The 10,201-nt window shown below is 51.5% G+C and overlaps 1 protein-coding gene across 1 annotated transcript in view; it reads left to right on the forward strand.

The window, feature by feature from the left end:
- The window catches only part of LOC102387873 (pre-mRNA 3'-end-processing factor FIP1-like), a 46,990-nt gene that overhangs the window by 3,660 nt on the left and 33,129 nt on the right, over positions 1 to 10,201 (forward strand). The window contains exons 2-3 of the mRNA XM_006032118.3: positions 806 to 907; positions 4,561 to 4,600. Coding sequence (XP_006032180.2) covers positions 806 to 907; positions 4,561 to 4,600 — 142 coding nt within the window. The remainder of the gene's footprint in view (positions 1 to 805; positions 908 to 4,560; positions 4,601 to 10,201) is intronic.

Consider the following 10,201-nt stretch of genomic DNA (forward strand, 5'->3'; position numbering starts at 1 on the left):
CCCCCCGGCCTGGCCTGAGCCCGGGCTCTCGGCCTCTGTGGGGGGCAAGGACGGCGGTGGTTCCTGGTCCTTGTCCGAGGTGTGCCCAGCCTTCCCGGGGCGCAGGGGCAGACACGGGCATGGGCAAACCACACTGCTGCCCAGGGCCAGGACAAAAAGGGGGCCCAAAAATGGCTATTATTACTGTCTGGCGAAGGAAGACCTGATACTAAAAGCTCGCCCAGGGCCACTAGGATTTCATAGAGTTCTAGGGTCGGACGGGACGTATTGGATCATCGAGTCCGACCCCTGCCCTGGGCAGGTCAAGTGACCCCAGCCAGGTGCTTGTCTAATCTCCTCTTGAACACCCCCGAGGTGGGGAAAAGCAGCGCCTCCCTTGGAAGTCTGTTCCAGATTTTGGCAACCCTCGCCATAAAGAAGTTCCTCTTGATGTCCAATATAAATCTGCTCTCCGTCAGCTTATGGCCATTGTCTCTAGTAACCCTGAGGGGCACCCTGGTAAACTGTTCCCTGCTGACCCCCCCCCAATGAGTTTGTAGACGACCACAAGATTGCATCTCAGCCTTCACTTGTGGAGGCTGAAGAGATTCAGGTCCCTCAGTCTGTCTTCATAGAATCTTACCTGCAGGCCCTCAACCATACGAATAGCCCTTCTCTAAACCCTTTCCAGGTTATCTACATCCCTCTTGAAGTGCGGCGCCCAAAACTGGATGCAGCGCTCCATCTGCAGCCTCACCAGTGCTGCATAGAGGGGAAGTATCACCTCCCTGGACCTGTTCATGATGCACCTACTAATGCAAGACAGCGTGGTTAGCCTTGCTTATTGCCTTGTCATTGGCAACTCGTGTTCATTTTTGCGTCGACTATGACTCCGAGATCCTTTTCCACTGCTTTGCTACTTGGAATGGTACTTCCCAGTCAGTAGGTGTATTGGTGATTCTTTCTCCCCAGGTGTGCAGGTGCAATGCTGCCCGGAGCCCCCAGCCGCACATGGAGGCCCTCGTCTGTGCAGGACAAGGGGACGGCGGCCAGGTGCCACGGGTGGAGTGACGGGCGCATCTTCATGAGCCTTTGGGGCCAGGGGGCCTCAGCTGTCGGAGCCCTGCGGGTCCTTGACCAAGGGGCTGTGGCTCCCTGGGGCACCATGAAATCCTTCCCAGGTTATCGTGGTGAGGTGTGCAAGCACAATTCGCCAGGCACATCCGGAGACTTGATAGCAGCTTGAGAGGTGGCTTGGCTTGCTACGTCGGGGGCATACATCAAGGGGTCAGTGAACAGCTGTTCACCAGGGCACCCAAGGGGAAAACCAGGAGTAATGGTCATAAATTCCTGGAAGACTGTTTCAGTCTCAACATTGGGAAAAACTTCTTCACAGTCAGGGTGTCCAGACAGTGGAATAAGCTCCCTCCAGAGGTGGTGCAATCACCTACCTTGCAAATCTTCAAGAGGAGACTGGACACTCACCTCCCTAGGGTCACTTGACCCCAGTTGTCTTTCCTGCCTGGTGCACAGGGCTAGACCCGACGATTCCCCCGAAGTCCCTTCCAGCCTCACAATCTATGAATCCAAACAGGAACCCGTTGTGTCACAAACGTGGGGATCTGCTCTGCTGTCTCGCGTGGGAGGCCATGGGAGGTGATGGTGCCTCTTTCTCACGATGTCCCTTCCAGCCCTAAACATCTGTGGATCTGTGTACACACCTCTCTGGTTAGTTCTCACTGGGGCTACTGTATGCAGTGCTGGGCTCTATGTTTTAAAAAGGATGTGGAGAAGTGAGAGGGTCCAAAGGCAGGTGACAAAGATGATAAAGGGCAAGTTGCAGGGGGAGAGGCTGAAGGAGCTAGGTGTGTTTGGCATGTGGAAAAGGTGCTTGAGAGGGGACATGATAGCAGCCTTCAAATACTTGAAGGGCTCCCATAAAGAAGAGGGGAAAGCACCCTTTCTCTCTTGCTGGAGAGAGGCTGATGCAGACAAATGGTTGGAAGTTGCAGCAGAGTAAGTTTAGATGGGATGTCCAGAAAAATGTCACTGTTAGAGTAGCGAGGCAGTGGAATAGGCTGCCAAGAGGTGGACAGGTCTTCAAGAAGAGGCTGGACAGCCACTGGTCAGGGATGATGTAGGCGTAGCTATGCCTGTGTTTGACTAGGAGTATTTCCCGTGCTTCTGGGCCTTTCCTCTGCTTCACATGTGTGGGGTGTGTTTAATAAACCTTCCCCAGAAGCATTGGGTGTTCATTACCGCCAAGGCTTGGAACTTTGACTCAGGTGTGCCCGTGTTCCTGCTGGGACTGAAGCTGGAGATTTCTGGTAAGAGGGTCTTGCCCCTCTGCTCAGGGTCTGACCAGTCACTATACCTGAGGTCGGGAAGGAATTTTACCCCATGGTCAGATTGGTATGGTTGGGTGTGGGGGAGTTGTCTTCTTCTGTAGCGGTGGGGCATGGCCCTCTACCCAGGATCTCTTGAGCATATATTGACAACCTTTCATAGCCAATGAATGCCTTGCTTCTATCTGCTTTACCTGTGGCAAGTTGGGGTGTCAGGTATGTGTTGTGTCAGAATTGGCGATAGTCTTACGTACAGTTTAGATCGTGGGTGGGCAAAATACAGGCCGGATCCCGCTGGCCAGGCACTCTCATCTGGCCTGCAGCACCCCCCCTGCACCCTCCAATGAACTGCAGTCCATACAGCCCTTCTGCCTGCAAGGGTGGGAGCAAGGGGCCCATGTATACAACCCTCTAACATACCCTGCTGGGCCTTGCTCCCACCCTCTTGGGCAGAAGGGTTCTGCCTAGCCAGCAGCTTCTGGGTGAGGCTCCTGCTGCAGCCAGAACCTGCTCGCTCTAGGCAGCAGTTAGGGAAGCAATGGGGCTGGTGGGGGAGGTGGAGTTGCAGCTGGATGGAAGCAGAAACGCAACATGGAGTCTGTGCCCAGAGGGGCAGTGGGAGTGTGGAGCTGACTGGGCAGGGTGTGGGTGAGTGTGGGGGGCAAAGCCCCCCTGCCCATGGTGTGCAGCCCCAGCTGCCAGCAGCATCAGGTGGGGAGGTTAGGGCACTTGTCCCTAGCACAGGCGCCCAGTGGGGCATGGCTGGCCATCACTGTGCAAGGGGAGGGAGCGTAGCCTGCCCGGCTGCCTCTATTGCTGGGGCTCTGCGCCACACTCCAACACTTGCAATGAGGGAAGCCCTGCGCTGGAGCCTGCTGCCTCCCCCACTCCCTGCTGTGCAGGTCCCCACACTCTGCCGGGAGTGGATAGAGTCCCGCCCTTGCTTCCACGTGGAGTCCAGCACGGGGCTTCACCGCTGTGTGTGGAGCTGCAGGTGTGGGGCACAGCCCCTGCGATCGAGGCAGTCGGGCAGACTGTGTGGGGGTGCGCTCCTTGCCCCTAGTGCAATGCTGATCGCCTCGATCACAGGGGCTCCATGCCCCCCACCTGCAGCTCCGCACTTGCAGTAGGGAAGCCCCATGCTGGACTCTGCAGAGAAGCAGGGGAGGGAGCGCAGTGCTGGCCGGAGCGATGCCCCACCAGGCGCCCGCACCAGGGACAAATGCACTGACCTCCTCACCTGCTGCTGCTGGCAGCTGGGGCTGCACACCATGGGAGGGGGAGGGAGTAGGGTTAGGGTTATGAGCTCTAGTGGTCCCTCCCAGCCCCACTTCCCTAGGATCCTGGGAGTTCTTTGCAACAGGAGAATTGCTTTATTTTCTATGACTGGAAAAAAAAATGAAAACTAAAAGCTGGCATTTCCCGAGGGGGTCCTTGAGTCTAGACAGGGGTGCCTCAAGTCTGAAAATGGTGAGAACCGCTGCCTTGAATATTTTTTCCATGAGCCCTTAGGCATTTGTTTCTTTGTTCTCATCGGTATGTTTTCTGATACCTTGAAATTTCCTCCTCTGCCATGTTTTAACATAAGGGTAAAGACTGTTTCTGGAGAAGAAATAAACATTCCTGACCCTTGTTCCATCCTTTGTCCTAGCACAGGGGCTGTTAACTGGGGGTACACGTATACCTTTGGGGGTACTTGGATCAGTCTTAGGGGGTATGTGCAGGCGGGCAGGGACAGAGCACCACCACCTCCCAGGAGTAGGCCCTGGGGCAGGGTGAGGGCAGTGGTGCCCTTCTGCGGGGCAGGGAAGCCTGCATGCAGTGGCGGCCACCACCACACAGCAGCCCGGTGAACTTCCCCAGCCCTGCTCCTAGGAGGTGGCAGTGCTCCATCCCTGGCTGCCTGCGTGCCCATCTCCCTGCTCAGCGTCCAGCCGTGCACCTCCCCCCCCGGCTCAGTATTCAGTCACTGGGGATACTTAGACTAAAGAAGGTTGAAAACCCCTGTCCTAGCATTTGAAGGCCTTTCCAGAATTTGTGATGCATGTTTTCACTTCTGCTTGTTGGTTTGTTTTGCTCTGTTTAATCTTGTGCTTTGTTTGGGAACAAAAGTGTTGTGGCATTTGGGTTATCACTTCCCTTTATCAGGTAGTCTGGATCACACAGCTTTTTGGGAAAAATCTTTTGTCGTCTTATCTCTTTTTGAGTTTTAACATGGTGTTTGTTCTATTTTCAGATGACACCACCGGTAAGCAAGAAGATGGACCAATTGCTGGGTAAGTCCAAAAACTACTCATTCATGATAACTAGACTTCTCCAACAGCAGTTACCATCTCAGACTGAAGGGTAATACTTAGGTTAAAATCTCAGCAACATGAACTCCGTTCTTTTGTGTTGGAACTAATTGAGTTGTATGGAGTCTATTGTTTGAGCATCTTTATGGATGTGACCTTTACATACAAGCTCTGTAGAGATGCTAAGGATCCAGCATCATTTCAAAGGAATAGAGCACTGTCCCAGTATCCTAAGATAAAATTCTCCTTTCTCTACTACCCTGCGCCAATTATCCCTCCCTGTAAAAGTGGCTGCATGTGAATGGGGTGGGAGAAGGGGAGGAGGTGTGTAAGCTGTGCAACTGTCCTTAGCTGGATGATGGGTGCTCATCACCTTGGAAAACTGAGCAGTGTTTTGCACAGCTTTGAAATGGCATAAGATGATATTTTTCACTCCTTTTGGCAAACATCCTCATTCAGCGGATGCGAACACACAAACCTTTAGATAATGTACTTGCCTAGTAGCAAGAGACGTCCTTTGGGGTTGGTGGTTTTTTTTGTGTTTAATATAAGTTTACCGCTGACCTAATTACATAAAACTAGCACTCTTGTCTCTTTTTAACTATGACTATTAACATTGCACAAACAGAATAGTAAGCAATTTGCAGAAAAATGCTTGGTGATATAAAGTAGCAAATCCTGTATCCTTCAGTCTATTAATGTTTGCAAATCACTTTAAAGCCCTCAAAGGCCCAGTATTATTAGCTTCTTGCTCTTATTTTTAAGTCCCTCATTTTGGGTCCCAGTTCCTCATATAGAATCTGTGTAGGTTGTGAGATGCCATATGCCAACAAGATGATTGGTTGTTTGCTAGACTGTTATCTATGGGAATTCCAGTGAGACATTCCCTTTGCCTACAGCTGACTGTCCCTAATGATACTGTACAAAGGTAATACAGAGTGCAGTATCTCTTGTCATTTCTGCAGTACACAGGGTTTTATTGATTTTAAAGCACTACTCTAAAGAAGAGTTTTATCAGTAGCACAAAGGATTTACATTGGAATTCAGGGGAATGGAAATTAAATGGCCAGCACTTTATTCAGCGTATATAGATGCTAGTGGCCCCATCAAAATTCAGTTTATCTACTCTGTAGCAGTGAAGTTATAGAGAGAGATGATTGCTTTATGTGGATGTGTATTTCAACTTCCATTTACACATTTTAATACACATACACAGATCCTTCATGTGATATTACCTTCAGCTTCATACTTGTTGCTGTTTCTCACTTCAGTAATCTTGGTGACTAAGACGATTCTGGGGTTGGGGTCAATCTTGTGAATTACTCTGATTTGCTGAACAGCATAGGAAAGGTCATAGGGAGCCATCTGTGGCAATTTCCTCTAGTGGTTCTTCTTTCTCTCCATATAATGACCTGATGTTCGTGACCTTGGAGTCGGATCTTCTTTTGGATGCCTGTTATGCTAATTTTTAAAACTGAAGTGCTTTTGCTGCAGCATCAGGAATTTGGCCAGACTGGGCTCTGTGCTTTGTCGGTCAGCTCTTAAAACCCCCGTCTATACTTTTTTGTTTTTGTTTCATCTCTACTTGATTACTGCAATTCTTTCTTTGTGGGGCTTTCCACTACCATTCTCTGACTGCAGCTGGGGAGCCGATATGGAATTCAGCTAGCCTGCTTGTCCAGATTTCTCTTCACAATCTTGCTTTCCCACTCTCCTCATAAGAGAAATTAATTGACTTCTTTTTGTTTTGTTTTGTTTTGTTTTTTTTTTTATAGGGCAGGGTTGGGCAGTATACTGCCCACAGTCCAGATCTGGCCCACCAACTGATTGGATCCAGCCTGCAGGCAGGCACCTACCAGTTGATTGGAACTAGTCAGGGGCTGCCCCTGCAACACTGCATGGGACCAAGCCCTGCCCACTCCTGCCTCGGGCAGCCTGTGCTGCCCTGGCCCAAACCAGCATTCACAGCTTCCCAGTGGGGTGCTCCCAATTGAAGCTTCTCCCACCTCCAGTGGCTCCTCTTTCTCCTGCCCCTCCAGGCAGCAGGGGGAGCAGGAGCCATCCAGCTGCAGTACTTCCCTGAAGCGATACAGCAGGGGGAGGAGGAGCTGCTGGAGGAGCTGAGCAGTACCTGAGTTGCTGCAGCTGTGCTCAGAGCAGCTCCACTGGCCAGGGCTGGGGCTGGGTGTGAGCGGGAGCACAGTACGGGCTGCCCTGGGCAGGAGGGAATGGGATTTTGCCCTATGTGGAGCACTGTGGAGACGGCTGCGGGCCACACCTGCACTGCCTGGGTGAGCTCTGCTGCACATGTCCCCTACTGCCCTCTTCCTCCTTCTCCCCAGCTGGCTCCCAGGACCTAGTGAGGGGGCAGCCCTCCACCTCCCACCCCTAGACTAAGACTTTATATTGAACAATTATGCAATTGCTTCTGTATACGCTAAAACAAATCAGGACAAATTTATTTTTTGAAATAAAATTGAAGTATGTTATAGTAGACGTTTTGATTTTTAGTATACGATTTGTTTTTTGTCTGTCACTTGTTAAAATGATATCTTTTAAAAGATTTTATGTATGTAACCCTTGACAGCTCGCCAGAACTCATTAAGTGGTCCTTTAGCCAAAGTCATTGCCCACCCCTGCTCCAGGGTTTGCGTTGTGGGGCTCCATTCCATCGGTGTGATCTCTTATGTCCTCATTTACAAGGTGTCTTCCTTTATGCCATACCTGAAATGGCTTTAATCTCCTACATATATAGACTGTTCTGGCTTTTATGTACTTTGTTTCCCTTGGGGTGCAGACCTTCAAGCACCTGCTCCCAAACATGGTTCTCTTCCCTGACTTGTCTTCAATAAGGAGTTTTCCTAGAATTAAAGTGGGGGGGGCCACACCCTGCCAACATCACGGGCTATATAAATCCTTTGTATCAAGAAGGAATTTGTGAGTACTTTTCTAGTCCAAATGGGTAAATATAAACCCTGGCTTGTTAAATTTTGGTTCTGTAGTATGTCATGTGTTTAGCGCAACAAGCAGTACTTCATCAGTGACTTGGATGAGGGTGTGGAGAGCGCTCTGTCCAAATTTGCGAACGCCAAATTATGGGGCAAAGTAAACACATATGGGCAGGGAATGGATTCAGGTGGATTTGGACAGGTTGGAAAAGTGGGCAGAACAGGATGCAGTTTAACAAAGATAAGTGCAAAGTGCTGCTCCTAGGGGGGGAAAAAAGGGTCATCTCCCAATCTGTGTGTATGTTGGTGATTTTAAGTAGCACAGCAGCAGAAAGGGATCTCGGAGTCATAGCGGACCTCAAGATTAACATGAGTCGTCAGTGTGACAAAGTGATAAGTAAAGCTAACCACACTCTATCGTACATTAGCAGGTGCATCACAAACGGGTCCAAGGAGGTGATGCTTCCCCTCTATGTGGCATTGGTAAGGCTGCAGCTGGAGTACTGTGTTCAGTTTTGGGCGCTGCACTTCAAGAAGGACATGGATAACCTTGAGAGGGTCCAGAGGAGGGCTACTCGATGGTTAGGGGCCTGCAGGCCTACGAGGAGAGATTTGAGGGACCTGGATCTCCTTCAGCCTCCGCAAGAGAAGGCTGAGGTGATCTTGTGGCTGTCTACAAATTCATTGGGGGCGGGGGAGCAAGAAATAGGAGATGCTTTGTTTACTGGAGCACCCTTTGGGGGTAACTAGAAACAGTGGCCACAAACTGACAGAGCAGATTTAGGTTGGACATCAGGAAGAACTTCACAGTAAGGGTTGCCAGAATCTGGAATGAGTTTCCAAGGGAAGTGGTGTTCTCCCCTACCTTGGGGGTCTTCAAGAGGAGACTGGACAAGCACCTGGCTGGGGTTATCAGACCCCAGTGCACTTTCCTGCCCAGGGCAGGGAATTGGACTCAATCTACTGAGGCCCCTTCTAACCCTAAAAATCTATTAAATCTATGACACTTGCTTCAGCATCTTTAGTTAACAAACTCTGATGTCTGTTGTTGCAATCTCAGATTTATCTGTAATGACTGATGAGCAGGGATCTTGCCCTTTTCCCCTGATTTTTTTTACTTTTTTTAATCCCCAAAATCCATGATTAAAATTAAAGGTCCCTCACCCCACCCCACCCCCCCAGCCCTGCCAGAGGGGGCCCCCAGCTGCCAGGGCTATGGGGCCAGGGACCCAGGGCTGCAGCTCTCTGCCTCTAACAGAAGGCAGCGGCTGCTGCAGCAGCAGAAGCACGGAGCTGGCTTCCCCACCACTGCTGCAGACTTGGGCTGGGTCAGGTCCTGGCGGCAGCACGGACTCCCGGGGGGTAGGGGGGAGACCCACACCCCCCAGATCTGTGCAGGAGGCAGGCTGGGTGTGCGCTGTGTGCGGCTTCCCTGAACGGCCGATAGCGCGCTGCTCTAGGCCCACATGCTGCCAGCCAGGCGTGCACTTTGTGTGGGGCTTCCCCAACACCTTCCCACTCCCTCAGCTGCCAGCTAGGTTCCCACAGTAGTGTCCACCTAACTGGCAGCGTGTGGACCCAGAGCGGCATGCTAATAGCCCTTTGGGGAAGCCACGCATGGAGGTGCAGAGCCCTCTTGGTCTGATACTGCGCTGCTTGTGGTCCACGTGCTGCTGGCCGGGTAGGCACTGCATGTCTTTCCTTAACACCTCCCCACTCCCTCAGCTCACACCCAGCTTTCTTCCCAGCCCTGCCAGTGCCCCCCAGCTCCCTACAAGCCCCACTTACCTCACAGGCCTCAGGAAGGAAAGTGAGCCTGAGCCCAGCCTTGGGGGCCCACCCCCCCCCGCCCCAAACTCTCCTTTTGAGAAAGCTAGGGTCTTTCTGACTCAGCCATGACTCTTGGGATGACTAGATGTCACAAACTCAGGCCCACCCTTCCCTCTTCCTCCCGCTCCAGGCAGGGTTGGGGGGTTCCTGCCCTTCTTGCAGTTAGGTCTTGCAGGCTGGAACTCAGCCTGTCTGCAGAGTTCTTTGCAAAAGCAGGAAATCTGCAGATTTCTCTGCTAAAAAGTTAGGTTGTTTTTTTTTTTTTTTCCTGTGAATTTTTTAAAATGGGGAAATCCTTGGTTTTCTCTTTTTTTTTTTTTTTTTTTTTTTTTCATGGGAAATGGAAAACCTGGATTCCCTGCTGATGAGATGGAAGGAATGGTTTAGGTCAGGGGCAGGCAGAATTTCCCACAGGCTGGATTTGGCTTTTCAGGCACTTTTTCATCCAGCCTGCAACACCCACCAACAAATTGCACCCCACCCAGCCTTTCCACCTATAAGGGCAGGAACAAGGCAGTCATGTGTACATATGCCTCAACATATCCTTGCTCCCACCCTTGTGGGTGGAAGCACCCAGCCTGCCCAGCATGCAGCTCCCAGGGAGGGCTGGTACTGCAGCTGGAGGCCTAGTTGGCTTCCCTGGCATCCTGCTTGCACCAGGCAGCAGGTAGGGAAATCGTGGGGGTGAGGGTAGAGCTGCAGCTGGGCGAGAATGCAGTGTGTAGGGCTGGTGGCAACGCAGAGTCCATGCCCAGGGTGGTAGAAGTGCAGAGCTCGGGTGGGTGTAAGGGCGGGTGACAGGGTG

The sequence above is a fragment of the Alligator sinensis genome, unplaced genomic scaffold, assembly GCF_000455745.1.
Source record: "Alligator sinensis unplaced genomic scaffold, ASM45574v1 scaffold626_1, whole genome shotgun sequence".
Classification (NCBI taxonomy): domain Eukaryota; kingdom Metazoa; phylum Chordata; order Crocodylia; family Alligatoridae; genus Alligator; species Alligator sinensis.